General features: G+C 38.9%; 1 protein-coding gene across 13 annotated transcripts in view; it reads right to left on the minus strand.

Annotated features, from left to right (window-relative positions):
- Nucleotides 1-23,643, minus strand: part of stxbp5l (syntaxin binding protein 5 like) — a 160,271-nt gene that overhangs the window by 41,226 nt on the left and 95,402 nt on the right. For all 13 annotated transcript variants that reach the window (XM_023950972.1, XM_023950974.1, XM_023950971.1 and 10 more), the window contains exons 6-18: nucleotides 22,125-22,188; nucleotides 16,362-16,445; nucleotides 11,422-11,545; nucleotides 8,737-8,812; nucleotides 8,321-8,475; nucleotides 5,585-5,657; nucleotides 4,901-5,048; nucleotides 4,432-4,499; nucleotides 3,822-3,862; nucleotides 3,063-3,277; nucleotides 2,782-2,957; nucleotides 2,373-2,498; nucleotides 1,016-1,167 (exon numbers count right to left, since the gene is read on the minus strand). In XM_023950972.1, the coding sequence (XP_023806740.1) occupies nucleotides 1,016-1,167; nucleotides 2,373-2,498; nucleotides 2,782-2,957; nucleotides 3,063-3,277; nucleotides 3,822-3,862; nucleotides 4,432-4,499; nucleotides 4,901-5,048; nucleotides 5,585-5,657; nucleotides 8,321-8,475; nucleotides 8,737-8,812; nucleotides 11,422-11,545; nucleotides 16,362-16,445; nucleotides 22,125-22,188 (1,502 nt within the window). The remainder of the gene's footprint in view (nucleotides 1-1,015; nucleotides 1,168-2,372; nucleotides 2,499-2,781; nucleotides 2,958-3,062; nucleotides 3,278-3,821; nucleotides 3,863-4,431; nucleotides 4,500-4,900; nucleotides 5,049-5,584; nucleotides 5,658-8,320; nucleotides 8,476-8,736; nucleotides 8,813-11,421; nucleotides 11,546-16,361; nucleotides 16,446-22,124; nucleotides 22,189-23,643) is intronic.

The following is a 23,643-nucleotide window of genomic DNA, read 5'->3' on the forward strand; positions in this document are numbered from 1 at the left end:
CTCTTTCCAACCACACCATAATAAATCAGCTTGAACCTGCTCTTGCTCTCTTTCCATTCCGTCTCTTCAACTTTTAGGACATCCACCTTCTGCCAACTTTCTAGTTTTCCCTTTCAAAGTCCCCTCATTGAACACGCCTTCCTTCTTTCTTTTGCTAACCACCAGTAGGTCAACAGTATCAGTGGTGGTCGTTGTTATCTTGAGCCCTGACTGATCTGGTTCCAAAGTTCTGTCTGTGCTTTGGATGATTGATCTGATGGATTAGACTTTGATTTTAAATCAGATGCCCTTCCTGACACAACCCTCCACATTTAGCCAGACTTGGGCACACAACCATCCTAGATTGTGCTGGTTTGATTATGGTTTATCAGTGTAACATGTAATGTTAAATCATTTGCCTTAGAAGACATTTGCAGTCAAGACAAGCAGCAGAAAACAGGCAGACGGGGGTCAGGAAGTACAACAAGACCTCTGTGGCTTTTCACCAACAGATCTGGGCTCAAGCAGAACTAGCAAACAGAGAAACCAAATGACAACATGCATAATAATGCCAATGTCGGATGAGATGTGACCTTTTGACATGCACCTCATAACACGGTGTCAGGTGTTCTTGTTTTGTGTTATTGTGAAAGAAAAAAGGAGGAAACAGAAGAAGATCATCCACTTATTTCAGGCTGGCTCATTGATGCTTTTTTTTTCTTTCTCATTAAATCTCAGAGATTAAGAGATTTTAAACAAATTATTTTCCCATCTGTGCATGTTACAACTCATATGTGAAACCTGTAGTTCTATGTTTTCTAGAACATAGAAAAATCAAACAAAAAGGCTTGGTCTACAAACTTTTATCTTGGTCTCATTACAATTATAAATAAAAATGCCTGAAAGATCATTGAAAAACAGACAGAAAGAGAGAGTATAGGAAGAGATGAAAGGAAACTGTAGTGTGTATGTGACGGCTGCTTTTTCAAACCTTTGTGTAAAGAGGCGCAGCGGCGTGTGAGAATAAGAGTGCTACCTGAGGTGGACTGCCTGTTCCTGCGCGGGGAACGGGTAAGGCGTTGGTAGGGATCGGTGGCCCCGTATAGATCCAGTGTGGAGATACACAACAGCACTGTCTTCTGCAAGTAGTCCACCACTGCCAGACCATTGCAGTTCCCAAACGCCAAGCTGGAGAGGCACACAAGGGCAGAATTTGTCGTCACACTAACACATCAATACAATTTCACCATCTGTGATCTGCTCGTTTCCACACTACAAAGTAGAAACCATCATAGAAACTGTTTGTTCTAGTCCTATTAGCTGTAGAACTGGACTGAGTGACCCCACCCCCAGGCGTTCCTAATAAGAAGGACCTGCTGGCTCCAAGAATCCAAAGTCCCATAAACTTCTATACAGACATAAACAACTGTTACTCAGTCATTCTATTTGTCAAAACAACCTTTCTTGCACTGATAGCTTTTATTAACATATTCTTGGTGTGGTGTAAGTCATTCAAGATAAAAACTCGCCAATCAGACGCCTCAATAAAAGTGGGTGGTGTCACGTCAAACATTTTAAGTGTTTGATTGACAGATTCTCCTGAGCCTGCTTATTGTGGAAAGTAAATGAAGTCTTCTAACTTTCCTGACTGGAAAGCGTGGTTGTCATAGGAATGTGGACTCAGACCGACTCACAACAATCACTACATACTGACGACGTCTGGTTCCAACGTCATTTTCTATGGCTAACTTCACACTCTGTTTGTCCAGTTCTCTTAAACTGAACTAGTTTAACAGTCACCCCCCCCCATTCCAACCCCTTAATGGTAAGTGTCAATAAGGGAGGCATTGGGTCTCATTTTAGAGTCTTTGCCATTACCCATCTGTGGATTTAAATTTACAAGCTCTTAGCCTTATTTCAGACACTCTGCCACTACACGGTAGACCAATGGCCAGTGGTCAATTTATTGCAATTTGATAGTCTTTTGCTTTTTAAAAAACGTCCCTGTCCCCAAACCTAATAATAATGAGATTTTATTTTACTTACAGCCATGAAACCTAACGTAAAAATAGCTACAAATAAAGCTGTTTCCAAATTGAGACACTGCTAATTACAAGGAAATATTTACAAATACTCAACCCTAATCATGACTCAAAGTGATTATTTCTTCTGAAATGTTTTGATTCACAGTTTAGAGCTATAAAAACAAACTTTAGCCCATTACAAATCAGGTCACTGATGCTAGCTTAAATCTTTACTTTTTTTAAATCGTAAAGTAATTAAAAATAACATCTCACGTCTCTCTTTTGAGGAAATTGTTAATTGACCCATTGTCATTGCTCATGCTGTAAATGCTCAGACGGCTGATAGACAGAATGGATCTGCTGACTTACAGGCCGTATGCAGAGTTGATGTCCACGCTCGTGATCTGTGGAGGAGGTTCTCCATCCACCCACAGCAGCTGGATGACCAGCTCCGACTGGTAGCCAGGAGGGACTCGGACGACTCGGTCCTTCACCCTTAGACAATCAGGATAGAATTTTACATGGGGACCCATACATTTGATATCATTATTGCTCACTTCATATTTGTTATTATGAAAAGAATTCATGACAACAAAGAAGTCTTGACTGAAGTCTTTATCTGTGCTAAAAAAGGCATCAAAATGTTAACAAAAAAGATTGGACTGCAAACTGGTGAATGTTTCGGGTTTGCAAGCCGACAAGACATGTCTTAGCAACAGAAAAACGGCTGTATCTGTTTTTTGAAGTGAACGTTTGGAAGGCTTTTTGGGGGTCTTACTTGAGGCAGGGGATGCTGTCTTTGGCACCCTCGGGGGTCCTGCTACCAGGACTAGCTGGGTGTTGATGGTGGGGCTGGGGTGAGTGGGGGCCCGGCTCTGAGAAGCAGGGATTGTTTTCATTTTCTGACGGAGTGATGATGTCTTCTGAATCGCACTGCAAGCGGACCTCTAGTGACTGAAGAAGAGAGGAGAACCGAAACATGCACAAGTCTCTATCAACCTCAGCAACTTTACATTCCACAAAGAAGGAATTGTTCCGTAGGGACAAACCGTAACTCACCACTATCTGAGTGTTGGAATCATATTTGCTGAAGCGGTACAGAATGATGTGCGCTGAGATGCCAACCACACAGAAGATGCGGCTTTGAGGGCACCAGCTGACCATCTGAACAGCGAAGGGGTCTTCCTCCCCCAACTCGGCAGCCCGGCCCTCACCGGGCTTCGGCTTCTCAAACACTTTGGAGGTCTTCAGCTTGTACAACATCTGCAGCGTGACTGTTCAGGCACATTTGGGAACATACTCATGAGGAAAAGCACTTTCTGTTTCTTAAACTAAAACTTGTGCGCAAATGACACATCATTAGGAGTAATGTGGCTGATTTAGTTTGACAACACCAACAACATTTCAACATTTACAGAATATCTTTCCGTAGCACGGCAGCATTTTGATTTCCACTTGTGCCTTTAATGTACAGTGCCTTGTTTGACTACAGTCAGGAGTTTTAGCCAGACTATTGCCCCAGGACTAAGTTTAAGCACCGCTATATTTTAAATGTTTGTAATGAAAAACGAAATTGAGATCATGTTGACTTTCTGTGTCATTTTGAGGAAGTCTGTAGGCTCTGATAAGAAAGCAGAAGCCTGCATGAGTCACAGTCAATGTCTGCTTATAGGTGTGGTTAGAAAAAGATCTGAAAGACTGCTTGAGTTTGAAAAAAATGTCCATCGACAGTCATTTAGGTGGAGAAACTGCATCTGGGCCTCAGATCACATAAACAAGGGGTGGTAACATCAAAGGAGATAAGAAATGAAGCCTTACATGCAGATGCGTCCCAAAACTTCACGGATCCATCAGCATGTCTGGAAAAACACACAACAGTTAAGAGTTGAGAGAAGGCAAACAGATATTTAGACGTAGTTGCATGTTTTAACACTAGTGATACAGATCTTAGAAATGTCATAAGTTTCTTAGACTACTTTTTCAAATTGCTTGAATTTACAGCCAACACATTCTACCAGCTCAGACTGCTTCATTTAATCATAGGCATGAAAATCGGCATATTTCTAGCGTTTTTCACAGTGTGTTCTCCGCAGAAAATATTGCCACATCAGAGCGGCTCAACCAGGCTGCTGCTGATATCTGTGAGTTTCATTCCGGTGAGGAAGACACCACCTGCTGTGCAAGCTTCAGAGCACATTAACATCATTGTCGACCCCTTACACCGCAGCACGGTCCTCCGCGGCCCCCTCCTGAGGTTTCAAAGGTCTCAAATCATACTTCTAAGTACCAACAATTCAAAGTATAAATCACAGCCATCTGGTCCTGCCATAATGATAATGGCTTGCACAGACACTATTGTGGACTTTTTCCCAAAACTGGATCTTTCCAGCTGCTTGGACCCATTTCAACACATTTTCGGCTGACCTACCCTGTAATGATGATCTCAGGATAGGTGTGGGATCCTAATGTCCATGATCCTCCACTGACCGGCCACTCCTGACACAGTGACAGAGAAAGGCCTAGTTATTTATACTATCACTACCTTGATTCTCCTTTTCCTTTTATGTCTTTGTTCAGAAACTTACAATGCCATCAAGCTTCATTTTTCAAAATATCCAAACACAAAAGTAAACTGGCTAAAAGGAGGATCAAAACCAATCATTGGCTTTGGTTTGGTAGCTTTATTTTGTGAGAAAGTTTACCATCAAAATTCAGAAAACATAAGGCTTTAGAAGTAGAGTTCAGGTTTGTCCCCAAAAGATCAGAAAGGATTTACTTTTAGGTGTATGAACATTATTGGCACTTGCTTATGTTGACTTTTAAACAGCAATGATTCACAAAAACAGTCCCAAAGCAGATTTATAAATATGTATATATCTCTGTGTTTTGCTTCCTACCTTTTGGCTGTAGCCGGTCTTTTTGTGTTTGGCTCCTATAGAGTACAGAATGGGTATAATATCTGGTGGGCAATCTGCAAAATAGGCTGTGCAGGTAACTGGAGACTCATGGACGTCCATGGGATAAGGGTTTTCAAAGACAGGGAAGCTGGAAGATAGAAGTATGAGGATGGAATGAATAAGTGAATGTCTACACGTGCACACGGATGAGAAACCTCTCTTTAAGAGGCTGACAGGTGAGCAGTCAGTCAGTCAGTCAGAAGAATTCATTCCAACTTCAGGCATAATTTTCATGTCTATGCTGGAATCATTTTAAAGACCCACTGTGATGAAAATTGTGTTTTTAACATGTTCTTCTGGCATTTTCGTGATGATGGGGGAGATGTATTAAAAAGCCTATATCATGCTTTTCTTAAGCCTCTCATAGTAAACTATATCTATATTTATGATAGTATATAACATGCCAGGGCGTGATACGACTCTATCTCTGAAGCACCACCTTTAATCCTACTTAAAAGACCATAAAAAAGATCAAAAGATGATCGGAGTTGGACTTTAAAACAAGACATAACGTTCTATTTCCAGAGTTAAAAAAAAATCTTCCAAATTTTTTACATTGTTTGTGTTTTGTTCTCCTCATCAGGCAGTGATGGAAATCTGTGAGTAAAACAGTGAAACACATACTTGCTCTGCGTCAGATCCACTACGATCAAGTCCTTCTCCAGTAGGACCACCACTGCATACGGATCCTGGACCTCTGCAAAGTACAAAACCATCAGATTATTCTGCACAAAAATCTAACTTTTTTTTTTTTAAGTGTGGTCCGTCCATGATGAAACCTGATATCAGCAAAAAATTAAATAAGTCATCACAAATGGGTTCAGGGTAAACAATTTGGCTTATTTTTTTAAAGAATTTCATCATGTATGAAAATGTACTTAAAACTGTAAGATGAAAACATGCGATTGGAGCGCTTTCATTCTGTGCTTCACCTTAAACCTCACATCTAAGGGAAATGGAAAACCATAAATCATTAGTTTATTATTTGACAAAACTCTTCCAAACTATGACTGGCAGGCTTTAAAAAGAGCTTAAGTCATGCAGCAGTTCTCCATGAGTAAACATACAAACAAAACATGTATATTGGAAACCTTAAGGTTCACAGATTTATCTATCACATAAAAAGTGAACAAACCCAAAGTTAAAATTATTTCTGCTGCGTTTATGTCCAGTTGTCAAATTGTTAATCTAAGTTCTAGCTTTATCTATTCCTGAATGACAAAATTAGGATTCAAGTAAATAACCACGGCACGGTTAATGATGTGTCAGAAACCACCTGGATCTCTGGAGTTTACATGTGATGCAGTAGAGGATAAAACATGTCTACTCAACAATTCAAATCAATTCAATTTATTTATAAAGCGCCAATTTGCAATCGAGGTTTTCTCAAGGCGCTCCACAAGAAAAGCACGAAAAATCAAACCAAGAAAAATTTCAAATTTATTACAATTGTTTTTGTCAAATTTATTCTAAAATTGACAAAAACAATTTTATCGGGCTCTGATCAGACAAGACAGTGTTGGAGGTGAACAATAGATCACGTCAAAGATTTTTCAGTAAAATCTTCCATACAGAACATAAAGGTCAGACAAAAATAGAGGGACTCTGAGACAACCTTAACCTAAACAGCTACATTTACCATCATGCTGTGCAGAAAATCTAATTTAGATGCTTAATGTAGAGTCATAGCAGTAAAGGACCAAACTGATTTACAGTGGGGCAAAAAAGTGTTTAGACAGCCACTACTTGTGCACATTATCTCACTTAAAAAGATGAGAGAGGCCTGTAATCTTCATCATAGGGAAACCTCAACTATGAGAGACAAAATGAGAAAAAAAAAAAATATCCAGAAAATCACGTTGTCTGATTTTTACAGCATTTACTTTTAAATTATGGTGGAAAATAAGTATTTGGTCATCTACAAACAAGCACAATTTCTATCACAGTCCTGTAACTTCTTCTGTAAGAGGATCCTCTGTCCTACACTCAATACCTGTATCAATGACACCTGTTTGAACTGGTTATCTAAAGAAAAGACACTTGTCCACAACCTCAAACAGTCACACTTCCAACTCCACTATGGCCAAGACCAAAGAGCTGTCTAAGGACACCAGAAACACAATTGTTGACCTGCACCAGGCGGAGAAGACTGTATGTGCAATTGATAAGCAGGGAAGAAATCAACTGTGGGAGCAATTTTTAGGAACTGGAAAACCAAAGTAACAAAGGCTACCATCAGTAACACACCACACCAACAGGGAATCGAACCCTGCAGGGCCAGACGTGTCCCCCTGCTAAAGCCAGTGCCTGTCTAAAGTCTCCTAGAGAGCATTTGGATGATCCAGAAGAGGATTGGGAGAATGTCCTATGGTCCAATGAAACCATTTTTTTGGTAGGAACTATACTCATTGTGTTTGGAGGAGAAAAAAATGAAGAGTTGCATCCAAAGAACACCAGACCTACTGTAAAAGGAACCAGGATGACTGATCCGAGTAAAACAAAAAGGATTAATGGGGTATGGTCAGATTTTGAGTGAAAACATCAGGGGTGCTCATTACGTCAATCACGATCGACATAGATGGCGGGACATTAAATAAAATAAAAAAAAAAATATATATATATATATATATATATATATATTTTTTTTTTTTTAAAGAATTGCCGTCAGCGAATAATCATCCCCACAATGATTTAACTTGATTGACCTGCAGAACAGCCAATCCAACATCCTCTAATGTATATATGTCACTGTGAGTTAAACTTCAGTGTGCACAGATCTTTTGGAGGTTTTAGTCTCAAAACAAGCTCATATGCTGAAAAAGTGTGAGGACCCCTATATTGAATGCTTGAATTTCCTCCACCAAACCAAGTCTCCTGCATCTGAGGTCCTACACCACCAGTTCCTGACAGTTTTAGTCTTAATCTTTACACTGTAAGGTTACGTTTAAACCCTGTTTTAGTTTAAATGAGGTAAAAGCTCTGATCCATACTTTCAACCCGCCCCGTTCCCAATATCCAACTTCAATGAGCGGTTCAAAAAAGAATAATAAAATGATTGTCCTACACCTCCTTACAGCTTTCCTAGCTTCTAAAAATCTTCACACATAAGGGGTCCCCATGTATTTTATATACTTTTTATGGAGGACCAACGAGCTTAATAATGAATCAATATGAATTTAACCCAGATCAGATAGGCATGAGGACTGTGTTCTAAACTGCATCTGTCTCTTGTCTTGTTTGGTTCCATGGTGGAACAGATCAGTCATTTTATGGAGCTTTATTGTCAAAGACTTTGTGGAAACAAAGCCTATCTGTCAGCAGATATGCAGAGAAAAATCAAAAACCAAAGTTCTGACTCACCATTGATGTATGGAGTTTCACATAGAACCATGAACTCCACGATGGGATAGTCCATCTCCAGAACAGTGATGGCTTTACCGTGCATGATGGTTAATGTGGGTCGTCGTCCCGCTTTGTCATAGGAGAGACCCCCAGAGAAGATAACAAATGGTTCGCTGTTGTGAAGGATGAGTGACTTAAGTCAGTAAAACGTTGCAGAAAACATGGTCATTTTTCAGTTTTATAAAATTATTAGGAGTTAAAAATAAGAAAACAGAAAACAAAGATGCGTTCTCAAAGAAAAGAAAGTTGGATGACAGAATTTAATCTTAGAAACAAACAATATTCTTGAAAAAAGGTTATTTTTCATCATAAAACAGTCAGAATTATTCATGCGGCATAGTCTTTTTAGAAATTCAAATGTTAGAAATACACACCTGCTCCTGGAGGTCTTGTACTCCACCTTAAGAATGGGTTTACACGACTCCTTTCTTCCATCTTTTTGTATCTTTCCTGTTGGAGAACAAAACCCATTTTGAATGTTGGTCATATAACTTTACATATTTTACTGCACCGTTGAACTCCTATTAACTTATCAGGAGTACAGAATAATCTGATTCATAATTTATGGTCGTTGTGCAGGGGTAGAGCCGTTGACCTCTAATCTGAACATCGCAGGTTCAGTTCCCGACTTGCCAGGAGCCGCCATCAGCGTGTGAATGCGTGTATGTGCGTCGGTAAATGAGACTGTAAAGCTTTTTGTACCTTAAAACAAGGTAGAAAAGCGCCATATCCTCCTGACCATTAGGAAAAAGAAAAGTCAAGTGACACATTTAACACTAAAATGATTTGTAAATCCACCAAAAACTAATCCTAAATCCCCACCCCTTCACAATCGGCATCATTGAAAGCCTCAAATGTTCTCTGCAGATCCCAGAAGGAGTTCATTCAGTAGAATGCAGTCAGTGGGAAATATTTAGGTTTGAAATATTTGCATTGCAGTCAGGACGATGTACGTAAGTACATGCCACTGTTTGTGGTTTACCCTTCAGGTTATCGCTTTAGGGGTCGCACAGGTGATTTGGGAGAGAGTTTTTATGCCAGATGCCCTTCCTGACACAACCCTGTATTTTCAAGGCACAGGGAGATCCAGATAGGCGGCAGGGACAACAGGTCTTGCCTGAGACCACTGATTTTTGGATCAGGTTAAAATTCCTGCGTGACAATCCTTCACCCAACCAACTGAGCTATCCAGCCACTACGCCATGTACCATTTATGCCGTGTCCTTTTGTGGGAAAAACAAATATAAAAAAAAATTTAAACAAGGCAAACTGATTTTTACGGGCCTTTTGATTATATATTAAGAAATATGTTCTTCAGCCTTAAATATGATTGATCAGACTTTTGTGGATAGTTAAAAATAGGTTTTATTGTTTAGAAAACACTTTCGAGGGTAGTGTTTAGGATTGCCTTTAAACCAGACATGTCCAAAGTCCACCCCAGGTTCAGATTTCCACTGGCCCCCGCAGGCCCCTGCTATAAAATTTATAAAAAACCTGGCACAAAACCTTTACAATAATGACAAAAATGATCTAGAAATACCACATACACTTTTATTTTCTCTTTTAATAATTAGTAGTTAATACTTCAATAGAGTATTTGATACCAAAATTGGTGTTGTACGGGTATCATGATACCTTGGTATCGATACTCCTTTCACTAGTTTCTGAAGATTTGAAGGAGTTCTGATAAAAACTCTCAACCTGCTGCTAATTCAGGAAGTAGAAAAGCTAACTTATGTTGAAACTCCTGGTTACAACCATGTATTTTCTTACAGAGTTTCTCCATTTTTACTTTGCTCTTTTTCCCGCCTCCATCTTTTTATTTTGACTTGCTATTTTTCAGCCCTAATGCAGCACTTCACCATCAGAATATTTTCCTCCACGGCTTTAATCTTAATGTGAGCTGAGCGCCCCCCCATCATAAATCATTACACAGTTTCAACACAACAACGCTTGCCGGATATGTTTGTTGTCCGTCCGTGTTTCCGTCTCTTTTTACAAAATGAGCCGATGCATCAAAGAGATTTTTTTCTTCTTCTGCATGTCAAACGGAAATGCTTTTGTTGATGCACAAACAGAAATTCTTACAGCTGTGGGGATTTAGGTTACCCAAGCCTAACAGTTTCAGAACCACGGACAGAAACAGCCCCTCTGCTGTTCATTCATTACAATCATGGAAATGTCAGTTTCAAGGTACAACAAGGGGCTGTTTTTACAGGTCAGACTCGGAGTTCTGCAGCTGCAATATCCAACAGAAACACATCACGGTCAAAAAAATCCAGGCTCTCCGCTGAAGGTTTCACAATATAAGAAAAAAAAGGTTGCCTCATTTCCCTGAGGAATAAAACAGCTTTCAACACTTATAGAAATGCATGCGTGCGTGCATTATACTGCTGTCTGAGATTGGCCCCTTAAGAACTGTGAGCTTTGCTTCTCATTAAGCTGCTTTCATTCAAATGCAGGAGAACATGACTGCATCCCGATTCAATAAAGGCAATTAAAAAAATGCTGCTGCTTTACTTCCACAATGGGAGCCCATTTAAGAAATGTTTCTAAAAGCTGCGAAAGAGACAACTGGTGGCCGAAGTGGATAATAAGTCAAGCAAGGAGCTGTAAGAAAGTATAAGTCAGGATTTCAGGTGCAACTGCGAAAAAACTAAAATGCTTATTTTCCAATGACAAACAAATAGAAATATTAAAAAAATATTCATAGGACAGCACATATCTGTCATGTTCCTTTGAAGCCATTGATGCCTATTGATGCAAATATGCATCAAACTACTTGGGCTCCTTAATTTAGGTCATCACAAATTTGCACAAAGTTGCACAACTATTTATGAATCTATTTACTTATTTGTTTGTTTGTTCCGATATCTGATGAGGTGTAACTGTACTATCACCTTTTTCTCCCTCGGGCCGTCATAACAGGTAAGTTCAATTACATTTCAACCAAGCATCACACAGACGGTCCAAATCCCGCCTGACGGCTGTGTGAGTTTGACAGTGAAGCCCCAATTTTCACAGTTTCAGTTCAAGTGTCGCCATGGCGCGTGTCTCACCGTGAGGGAAGGTGACCTGGAAAGGTTTGGTGGTGTTTCTGAGGTTCCACAGCGTCAAGCTGCCGTCTGAGTGACTGCACATGAACGTCTTCCCCTCATGGTGCCAGCTGACTGAATGGATGGCCTGAGGTGAGGAGACAAACAAAACAAGAGGGGCGGAACGGCCTTCAGTTTAGTGAAGTCAGTACCGTTTGGAAAACACATTGGCAAATCTAAATGTTTTAATTCTCACGTTTTATTCAAAACCATACATTTAGGGTTAAAATGGACTTCATCATAAAAAACAAGTAAGACTAAATCTGCAACACATGCTCCGATTTGCACAAATTCTGCAAACTTTTTGTTTGGTTGTAAAAAATTAAAAGTAATACAAAATAAATGTGATCAAACCCCAGAACTTTAACATTTTATTTAACATTTCTACTCCGCCTTGATCGTGTTTGAAACTGATTTTGCTTTTTAACTGCTTCAAAAACTTTTCCTACTGTCAGCTTTAGCTCCGCCTCCTCTGATCAGTGCCGCAGCAGAGACATCTGTATGCTAATACGATGGAAAAACTTTGCCACCATCAAAAATGTAAAATAGCAGCAGGATTTTATCTTGAAGTACAAACACACAGGAACCAGAAAAAACTAAACTAAACCAAAAACGACATTTTCATTACCTACACGTTTAATTTATGCAACATTATAATATAATATTAAAAAATCTAAATTCAACAACAGTTTGACATTTTCTTTGTGTTTTCATGAATTTTTCACTTTGTATTTATTTATTTTTTTACACAAATTTGTGAAATAAGTACATGGATATTTTATTTCGAGCACTTACACATTTTTTTTTCAACTCAGTTTTTATTTCTAAAAGAAAGTATGAGAGTGTGATTATTATCAGTTGGCCATCTTTCCAAAGAATAAACAAATCTTTACATTTCGTGCTTTTAAGTTTACTTGTCAATGAAATAATAAAGAAATAAAGCACATGTAATGTGTCATCGTCAGCCTTAAGTTTAGACCATAAAAGACACAAAAAATATTATTTATTTCTTTTATTTTTTGGCGCAGTGACTCTTAAATATTAATCTCAAATATACTTATACTAACCTCTTTTATTCAATCTCAAAACCACAATTAAAACTTTTAGCTGGTCTGCAGGGTAACTCTAAGCTCAAGGACCCAGAAGTTTCTAAATGGTGGAATTTCAGAATAAAAGACTTTGTTACATTTGCAAAACAGGACGTATGTTTTTTTTTTCAGAAGCTGAGAAGATGAGCATTAATGGTGATTGGGCCCCTGCTGTGGGGCCCTTTTCCTGTGAGCTGGGGAGGACGGGCCTGGGGGCTGACGTCAAGTAGACCTGCCACACCTGGAAAAAGCTGAAAAGGATAGACCAGGACAGAAGACGATAAAGAGGTGGTTGATGGCCGATGCCCCAGTAGGGGCAGAAAAGAGCAGCAGCTACATGTACAATCTGCTTTATTTTCTATCAGCATTTTAGCAAAACAATAATGTGAAAGGGGGAAATGATCCTAAAATTACAATTTTACCAATTGCAAAGCCATTTATCAACCCTCCCATCAACAAAACCATCCGTCCATCCATACATTCCAGTGGCTCAGGTAAAAATATCATCACACCCTTGAGATTAGGAGTTTTGGGCCTGTTAATCTCTCAGGTTTTGTCTGAAACCATCTTCTAAGTACTAAAAAGTGTTTAATTGAAATACGGAAGGTTTTTAGAACAGTATTATTAATAATGATGGATTAGATTTATCTGCGCTTTTCCAGGCGCCTATAAATGTGTCCATTTTTCATTCACTCCTCATGTTTTCTTGGTAAAGGCGTGGCTGACCGTTCACGCCCACGGTCGTTCTGACCATCACCGGGACATTCACATTCACAGTGGAGCCACTCTGGAGGCAGGGAGGGTGAAGTGTCTAGCCCAAGGACACAGTGACAGCTGACTGGGGGGAGCAGGGATCAAACCCCCGACATTTCGATCATTGGACGACCTGCTCAACAGCCTGGGCCACTGCGGCCCAACAGCGTTAAATCTTGTTTTTGACAGAACTATATGGCTTTCAATTCTCAGATAGTAAGAAAAAAAATACAAGTGGAAAAAAAAATAAACAACTATAGGGTTAGTTTGTTTGTTTTTTAAGATTGGGACATAAATTCTATATTTTATGCCAAAAAGTCAGAGTTAATTTTAGCAGAAACTGTTAAGCCTCAGTTTTTATGAGTGACTACGGTTTGAAGTGTGAGTAACTGCACTGCTGGACATGAGGGTCACTTTAAGCAAATATGTAGTATTTATGCTCACTGGAGCTGGAACAAAGTACTTTTTATGCTCATAAACATTCTTCACAGTAGTGCTGTTCTCTACAAACCTCTATGCATAAGTCCAAGGTAGAAGCCTTTTTTTTTTTAGCTTTTAGCTTTAAATTTAAAATTCAATGAGGTCAACACAGGTCAGCACTTCAGGGAAAGTCGTGACAGTGATGTGTACTGTCCAGTACAAAATCAAAAGGACTAATTCGGAGGATATTTGACCTTACATTGTTCAGAATTAACATCTTTAATGTGCACAAAGTGAGGCTGCAAAGGACTTTCTCCTAAATATTCCAAGCAGATTGTTTTTAGTTCATGAAACAGAAAAGATTTTTTGTTCTTTGCATATTTTTCAACATTGGGTGAAAAGGTCAGCAGAGACTTCTGTTGAGGCTTTGTTCTAATAACCCTTAATGTGTCCATTATTTTAATGCACTTTTAATTCATGTTCAGAGAAAATACACAGAAGGATTACAGGATACTACAAGCCTTTAATTATTCAGCTACAAGATTCACCTCCTGTCTGTAAATTCAGTAATGTTGTTTTTTTTAGAAAAAGAAAGCAGACAGGGAAACAAAGATTTTTGCGTTAAGTCACCCAGTGACTGGAATAATCTTCCTCTCTCTTTACAAATACAGGTCTTGCTTTCCTTTTAAAAACATATCCCATTGTTTTTGATTTTTTTTAATTGTTTGGGGTTTATAATGTTACTTCTGTTGTGTGTTACTTGCTTTTCAGTTTTGCTATTAAAATTATCATTGTTATTTTTTCCATCAATTATTCTCCCTCAGATGATGGCTTCTGTTTTTAATATTTAATTTAATTAATTTGTTTCAACTTTACACTTTAAGTCACATTTATTTTGTGCAACATCATTTAGCAGATGTTGAACACGGAGAGCCGAATTTTACTGCCTGTTTTTTGCCTGTTTTTTGTTGCTTCTCACTTAAATGTGTTCTATAGAAGAAGCCCTTGAAAATGTTACATCTCAAGGGGCTTATTCTCATGTTTAAATGTTGAAAAAAAATACATTTTGTAGTATTATTAGTTGTAGTTATATTAATATAAGTGTTTAGGATCCTCTGAGTTTTTTGCACCTTAAAGAAAATAAATGAATAGTCAGCAGCACAACAAGACAACAAGTTTGTTCGGATTTTTCTCCTCTTCAAGAGAATAAACTGAGCACAATTAAACCTAATTTATGACTTCTGCTGTGTCAAATTTTCTTAAAATAAAACATTTTTGCTTAGATAAAGCTTTACAACACAATTACCTTAATTTTGATTCTTTTGTTGTTCAGATAATTAATTTCTTGTTTGTCGTTGACCTGCACTCTCAGCTTCTTTGACCAAAGCAGACCTGCATAAAGCGATAAACCTGTTCTAGCTGTCTGAGGTCTTTGGAATTAACGTGAGGATCTCTGAATTTTCCAGTTTTTGTAAAAACTTAAGTCAAATTTCTCTTTTAGGTTTGAAAATCATCCAGTCAGACTGGACAAAAGGCTGTGAAGGGCTTCAGTATGCATTCCTGTGCAGCAGGTCGAACCAAATCTGCTTCAACAGCTGGACCACGACTTACACAAGTCATGTTCTAGTCCTTCCAACATCTGCCAGTGTCATGCTCACATAAACTCCTTATTATGTTGTAACTCAGACTATGAAACAATCGTCAGTGACAAACGCGACGCTGCGAGCTATAGGGGAATCCTGGTGGGACAGTTCAATAAGCAGAGCTGGGAGAGATTTGCTGACAGTCATTAACTCCTTAAAGGGAAACAAGTACAACAGACACTTAAGGTGGGAAATAAACTCAATGATGATGGACAGAATCCACATCAGTTAATTCCAGACCACATCTGGGTCTTTCTCTGTTAGAGAGGTGTCGTTTCAGCATTTTAGTGAGGAATTAACGGTCCGGGTCTCTGTGCATGCTCATGTGGACGGTGCAACCTCACGCTGCATCGCCTCTAATACGATTTTATCCAAAGAGTGCTGCGCAATGAAAAATCATTTTCTGAGATTTGAAGCATCAGCTGTCATGGAACGAGTAAATGACAGATTTGTTTTAATGAATCTTTATTTTTCTGTGTGGGAGGGCTTTTTTTTTTTAAAGTGTATTAGCGGGGGAAAAATGTTGGGTTGGAAGCCTCATTAAGCAAACATATGAAAATTTAAAACAGAATAAAATATTTGACTTGGGAGCCATAAAAAGCCAGCTCTTTGACCTTTTGATGAGAGGAAATTAGCACCAGACTTTAAAAATTAAAAGCCGTTGTTCAAGAAAATGGAAAATCGCTTTGTTCTGTCTTTAAATGAATTGATCTGGTTTGGAAAACTCACTCTATCATTTTGTTTTTATGGAACATTTTTAGTTTTAGTTTGTTGTCATCACAAAAAAGCCAATTATATGAAAAGTGTTTCGGACGCAACACTTAGCAGATAAAAGTTCTGCATCAGAAAGGTCTTCCTCCAGTTTACATTTAAAGTGTTTTTCCTGCCGGTAAAAACAGCTGCACACATTTAGGAGAACTGATAGAAGCTAAATTAGAAAAGATACAGATTCAAATATTCAAAAAGAGCTTGTAGTCTGTGAAGTAAAAGAAACTTTTACCTCATCGTAGTAGATTCGGAAGTCTGCCTTCTTGGCCCGGAGGTCCCACTGGACCACAGTCCCACTTTCAAAGCCTATTAACAGCTATGGAAAAAAAAAAAAAAAAAAAGAAAAAGGAAATGCATGTCAGAAACATGAGCAACAACACAATAATTTAAGCCTACATAATTACTTTGTTTTAAAAAATATATATCTTTATGAACGCCCAACTAAGAGAAATATATTACCAAAACACTTCATAACAGCTGCCAAGCATGGTTGTAGTATAATGATCTCGACTTTTTTTGTTTAGACATGGCAAAAATTGGATTCTTGTACAGAAGCCATGTCACAAGAACATCCTGTACTTAAGTCCAAAATACTGCTGAGTATTGTGGAGGCATGTTTCCAAAGACCTGTGAGATCTGTCAGCTAAACCTTCACTAAGACTGAGCCACAAAACACAAAAAATATCTGTAAAGGCCCGTACACACCGGGACGAATATTCGCCAGCCGTTATTCGCCTGCGTTTTTCGCCACGTTTTTTGTGTTCACACACAGGCGATTTTCGCTGACGGTGAGCCGAGCGAACATGCAATTTCATTCCCTGACATTAGATGGCGCTTAATGTAAACAGAAATACTCCTGTACACAAGGTGGCGCTGCGCAACTTTACGCTTCTTAAAGTCACTTTTCACTCATAAGAAGAGAGCAAGTATTTACGCGCTTGTCAGAATCATACAAAGAAAACATGAATATTTCAAGCACCAGTAGCTCCAACTGGTGCTTGGTTCGGGGATATTTTAGAGTGTCCGTCATTATTTCTTCGCAGCAGTGTAGACGCTACTTGGCGTCTATCTTCTTCGCTGGTATGTGTGCTAAGAAAGGCAGTTTTGTGTTTGAGCGCCCCCAAGTTGTGTTTTACTGTAACTTCAGAAGCTCCAGACACGTGTGCAAAAGCGCCATTCTCATTGGTCGTATAGTTTTTGACGCGGTGCGTCAAACCAAAAAAACGAACCCGAGGCGTTTTTTAAAAAGTGACGCTTTGACGCGTGGCGTTTTTTCGCGTCGGTGTGCACACTCTCATTGGTGCCCTTTGTTTAGTCACGAGGCGTTAAATGTCGGCGAACATCGCGCGCGAAATTCGTCCCGGTCTGTACGGGCCTTTAGCCTTTCTGCACCCGAATGGATAATAAGTAGATGTGGTTTTTCAATGTTCAGACATAGAGATTAATATTAACAATAATTAAGGTAACGATATGCCGCCAAGCAAAACAATAATAAATCCCTTCCGTATGCTGACGACTGTAACGCAATTAACCTGTAACGATTCACTCTTATCGTATTTTTATCTGTTTTCTAAGCGCTCCCAGTGGTTTTTTGATTATGACTATGCCATTTTAAGCTAAAATATTTTTAAAAAGCTGTAAATTTCTATGACATAGTTTCTGTAGAGCGGCAGTAGTTCTATAGAAATTCGCCTCTTATTTGTGGGCGGGACCAATGGTGCGGAGCAACCTGCCCCCTCCGTCACGTCCATCACCTCCCAGCTGTCTGTTCACTCCTTCTCCCTCTAGCTTACAGCCCCTCACACCAAGAAGCTAACATTACTGGTGCAACAAAAACAGTGAGCAATATTGGAACCATCCAGCCAGATGGCACCTCACACGAGGAAAACGGACCTTCCCAATGAATTTCTGGCGTCACAGATACGCTCCTTTTTAAACTGGATGTTTTTCGTCTGCCCCTGATTCACATGAACATGTTCAAAACACCAAAAGCACCGTTTTAATCAAAGACCGTCTTTAGTTGTTAACAGTCTTTTCAGAAACAGTTTAAGTTTTTGTATTTCTTTTTCTAACACATTGCTTCTGAAATTTGGACAAATTAATAAAACTTAATTTTGTATTTTATCTTAGCAAACTGTTATGCTGTTTTCATAGTTTGCTTGTCATTTGCATTTTCAAATGGTTTCTATGACATTTTCTAGTGTATTTCCTTTGGGTTTTGTTTCCAGTTTTCACAGATTTCCCTGAAATTTGTTTTCCAGGAGGATCCAGGAGGTCCTGCCTCTCCAGAGCCCTCTGTTTGGTTTTCTGTCTTCTTTAACACTTGCCTCTCTCCAAATTTCTATCTTGCACCTGGTTCTGGTTAGCGTTAGCATGTGGGAAATGTCTGGAAACAAATCCAACAATAATTTTCAAACATTCAATTTTGACAACCAAAAACTGCTATAATCCATTTTACATTTTTTTACTTCATATATTTTCTGGTTGATGATATATTTTAATGATTAATTTGGAGAATGGAAGCTTTATCTTGAACCGGAAGGTGCATAGAGTTCGCCTTGGCATGTCACATATTATATTATCACATGCAGTGGGATGTGAGAACCACGTTTTCCATCCACCATGGAAAAATCATTTTCCATTTTGTTAGTAGTGCAGTTACAGTTTGTAAGCAGAAGCTGTGTTTTGTTTACTGCTTAAACAATTTAATAAAAAAATAAGAAGATGATCTCTTTGATAGTTTACCGAGCCTTGTTGATTTACCCATGGCACATGCACACTCTGGGGCTTGTTTGCTCCGCCTTGATCCGGGCGGATTAAGCATCTTCCCACACCCACTCCATTCATTTTTCAGTGGCTTCCCACTAGACAACGCCTCCGCTGTCCTCTCTGCAGGACACAAAGGAGGAGGAGCTCCTTCTTTTGCAAAACTGCCTCAACTCACCACACTGGAAAAACATCATGGGTTGTCCACGCCTTCCTGCACCGTACTGAATATAAAATGTGGCTATTGCACATGTAAATATTTTATTTCTATGTCGTTTGCAGTTGTTTATTTCTTGTTTGACAATTTTTTGTCTTCTTGTTGGCTACACACCATGCTGTGCCCTTCGAATTGCCCATATAGGGGGGTAATAAAGCTTAATAAATTAAAGATTGAATTGAAACAGAACAGGAGGTTGGTTTGGATAGCCAGCGGAAAGTCAAACTTGTTTCCGGTGACAGGTAGACTTTACAAGAGTCCTAGAATTATGCAGAAAATTTCTTTGGAAAGCCAGGAGGTGCATTAGGTTTGACCTGGTGAGCCTTAAAAATCCTGTCTTTGTAAAGCTGGAACGGAAGTCAGCACCTAAAAAAAAAAAAAGGTCCCTCCAAGTCAGGAAAGCAACCAAATTTTGCAGAAACTATATTTTAATTTCTATTGTGTTTTTCACAATAAGAGTAATTGTTGGCTTTGTAGAAAACTGTCAAGAGTGTAGATCCTACATTTACCAAATTGTGCTGCAGATCTTATTATTGACAGCTTCAGTTGCAGAATGTTCACCTCTGCTGCTCATATTAAGCACTAAAACATGCCTTATATCTGTAACATCGGTGCAGCAAAATGATTTTTAGACAAGAGTCCAAATGTTTATTTGCTAAAATCCAGAAATACTTTGAAACTTTCTTTCATGAGGTTTTATAAAATCTTATCAGACTACTAAACTACGTCTGCTGCTCCGATGTCATTTGACCTCCAAGAACCATCCACTACAAAACTACTATTCAACTTCTACTAAAGACGGAACCTCTTAAGAAATTAGAGCGTTTACCTGAATACTAAAGTGCAGAAAAGTCATGTTAGGAAAAAAAAAGATTTTTTAAAGCTATCTATGCATTGGACACAAACTACTAATGACACAGAAACAGCCTAATGTAATGGCCTCCCAATTTAGTTTAAAGTTTATCTCGCTTTTATTCTCAGTAAGGCTCGTGTAACACCTGCACTAGTGGTGCTGGTTATTTCACTGGTTGGTTGGTTGTTCATTGCTAGTCCGGCTTACACTCTTCAAATCATTACACTAGCTGTGTTTACATGGTCACAAGCAATCAGAATAAAAGCCTGATCAGAATAAAAATGCATCATGTTAAAATGCCATTTTGAATACTCTGACCTGATCAGACTCCTTCAGATCAAAATTTCCTTCCCAGTAGCTGCGGCTACACGATCGGATCAACAATCTGCAGATCTCGATAGGAAGGACATTTTGGAAAGTCTAGAACTGCGAGTCTGATCGGGACAGAGTATTCTGAACAGTGTTTTACATGACGCATTTTTATTCTGATCAGGCATTTAATCCGAATACTTTTGACCCTGTAAGCCCAGCTGTTGAGATAGGTGGGTTGTGCTGATTGTGGTGCATGTAAACAATTTATTTGATTGATTCATTTCTGCCCTGCTTTTTACGTCATAAGTAGACAATGGGGGCTCTGGAGAAAGCTTTGGATCATGAACAGGACCGGCCGGCTGCTCTGGACTCATAAGTATTGTCTACTATGTCTTAGAGTGAAGCAGCCAGAAGGTGTGCGCTCCGGCTGCGAGCTGCCTGGCTGCGTTAACCCGTGTCTCGCGGGAGACCTGTGTCTCCGTCCAAAAGAGAGGGGCTTCGAGACGGGGTGCAAGATCAAATAAATAGTAAATAAAGGCTGGTGTTTATCGCACTTATTTATGTGTGGCCAAGACGTACATTTCTGCATTGCCCGTACGTACTTTAAGTGTGTCCAAGGTTAACTCTTCCTCCAAGACAGAAAAGAGTTCCGAACTAGCTGCACATGTTATGTGAATTATATACTCTCAAAAAATAATTATTAACTAAAGGGAGCTGCATTTCCAGAAGAAAATGCAGGGTTGAATGCTATATTGCAGAATGAAAATGAAACTTAAAGGGAAATAAAATCAAACAAAGAAATGATCAAAGTTGACCATAAAGAAAGTGAAAACAACATCAACAAAAAGATACTTTTGTGAAAATGCCAGCGCCGGGTATTGAACCACCGAGCTTCTGCACCACAGAAAGAAGCAAAGGCTTTCAAGGATTCCCCATGTAGAACTCCGCTACTTTTTCTTCTACGGCTGTTTCCGGTCTTGTTCTGCACATCTCAAAAGTTGTTTTTTTTTTTTTAATCAAATGTGTGACAAAATTTAAACGTCTGTTCTAACTGGTTAACGTTTTTCAGGGCCCACGTACACAGTTTAATTTTAATTTGATCTTTGATCAGAGTAGAGAAATTTTGCAGCTTTAGTATCGATCTAAAGATTCACACTAGAAAAGAATGTTTTTCTCCTGCATCCATGTTTTCGACATATAGGCACAACAGAGAGGAAATTCTGTCTTTCTCTTCTCCTCCTTTTAATGTTACCTGATTATTTTAGGTTCCCATCCTGCATCTTTTAGTAAAAATAACAAAAACTGTTTTTTGATATAAAAAAGGGAAGAGGCAGTGTATTCCTCTAAGGTTTTGTTTTGCTCCTCATCGAAACATCTGCCGAGTGTTTGGAGGGAAGTACCTCTTGTTTTCTAAGACATTTTTGTTGAAGTCTCTCCAGATGGTTCTGAGTAACAACCCATCTGGTGCATCAAGCAAAGACACATCCAGCAGCCTGTTTTCTCCTAATTGCGCAGCCACTACGGTTTGTGAAAGCAGCCATAAACTTGACACTCTTTTTAGTACAGAGAGAGGTTGCCAAGCCTGCAGTCATCAGAAGCACAAATCCATCCGCAAATCAATATGCAACCAGCCTCTGTCTCGCACAAACCTGCCACTTCTCCGCACAACTCGTCTCAGTCTGACCCAATAAAACTCAACTATTTGGAGCTGTCCGCCCTTTCACGCCATTAAAGAGAAGAGGCAGAATGAAAGATAGAGAGGCAACAAGAGATTTTGTCAGTGATAAAGTGATTTGAAGGAAACCCGAACAGGTGATGGCGGGCTCCTCTTTGATCTAATTGCTCACCTTGCCTTCATCCTTTGGGCTGTCGCTCAGGTGAACCACGGGTCCTGGGTGTGTTTTAGTTGATCTGAGATGGGAAAGAAAGAGAAGAGGGAGGACAACGTCAACTGCAGTGCTATGAGACATTACAAATATAAATGAAATGACAGTGTTCTATACTCTGTGTACCAACATTCTTAAAAGTAGAGTGACATTTACTGGCACTTTGTGGAGGAAAAAAATGAGCCCTCATGTCCTGAAGCCAGCAGGGACCAAGATCTTCCAAATGTTACAGGCAGGATGCCACATTTTTCAAGGTGTTATTGTTAAAAGTGCAATTTACCATTATATCCCCACTGACATCAACACTTTTATGAAAACAAGCAAAATGTGTTTTTATGTGTGTTATTTAAAATTCATTTTTACACAGAATAGACACCAGAAACCAGGACAAGAACATAAACAGGCAAATAAAAGACCCCAACCACAGACTCACATGTAAAGCTTTTTCTACCAAATGGTTCTCCATTTTAGGAATATTTTCTAGAATTTCCATTGATTCAAATAAAGGGTGTAACGATTAATCAACTTAAAAGATGAATTGATTTATATTCCTGCAATTCAACCATATTGATCTGTCTGAGGCAAGTTGTTTTGCATCAAAAAAACAAGAAATATAAAGAAGTTTAAGGTTTGAATTATTGTGTAGTATATTGAAAAAAATATTTATTGAGGTTGAAGTAAAGAGGTGGATATCATGCATCACCGCAAAACAGATAAATTATAAAAGAAAATTCACAAAAAACACTCCAAAAGGCCCCACGCTACAAAGGCAGTCAGAGATGGGTCAAAGGATCGTGACAATACTTTAAAGTGAAATATTTTTGGCTTTCAATGACATTAAGACTAACGGGCCCAGTTTGTTTGGAGACGACAGATGATAACATATCAACAAAGAAAGGGTTTTACCACTAAATAAAAAAACAAAAAAGAAATATTGACCATGCCCGTCACAGAGAATGTAAGACCCATGTTGTCACCGCAAAGGATAAAAGCTAGCTAAAAACAGAAATAATCTAAATCATAACCATCTGTTAAAAATAAATACCAACCCTTAACATTAATATTTAAGGTTTTTTTTACAGCTGAGAAACAATCTGTTGATTTTCTTAAAAACCTCAGACCACTTCTTCCATTTATCAAATGTAAAATTATCAAGAAAAATGCTCATCCAGCCAATAATTTCAAACAGTTCAACTAGCAATTTAGCAGAGATCTTCATCAAAGTTCCCTGAAGCTGCCAGTGTGGGAATCTTTTAAAATGGAGCAAATGACATGTGATTATGTTGAGATTAGATGGTTACCCTGCAAGAACATCTGAGGACATGGCCTATGGGGGAACCGGAGCGTTTTCGACCACTCATTCCAGATAAAGATAAGTAAGAAGCCAGTCCCCCCAATAAGATTCGACACGAAAAACATGTTTTGTTGTTATAGGAAAGGAACAATGTGTCGAGAGTCACATGGTAAATGGCCTATACTT

The sequence above is a fragment of the Oryzias latipes genome, chromosome 21, assembly GCF_002234675.1.
Source record: "Oryzias latipes chromosome 21, ASM223467v1".
NCBI classification, from domain to species: domain Eukaryota; kingdom Metazoa; phylum Chordata; class Actinopteri; order Beloniformes; family Adrianichthyidae; genus Oryzias; species Oryzias latipes.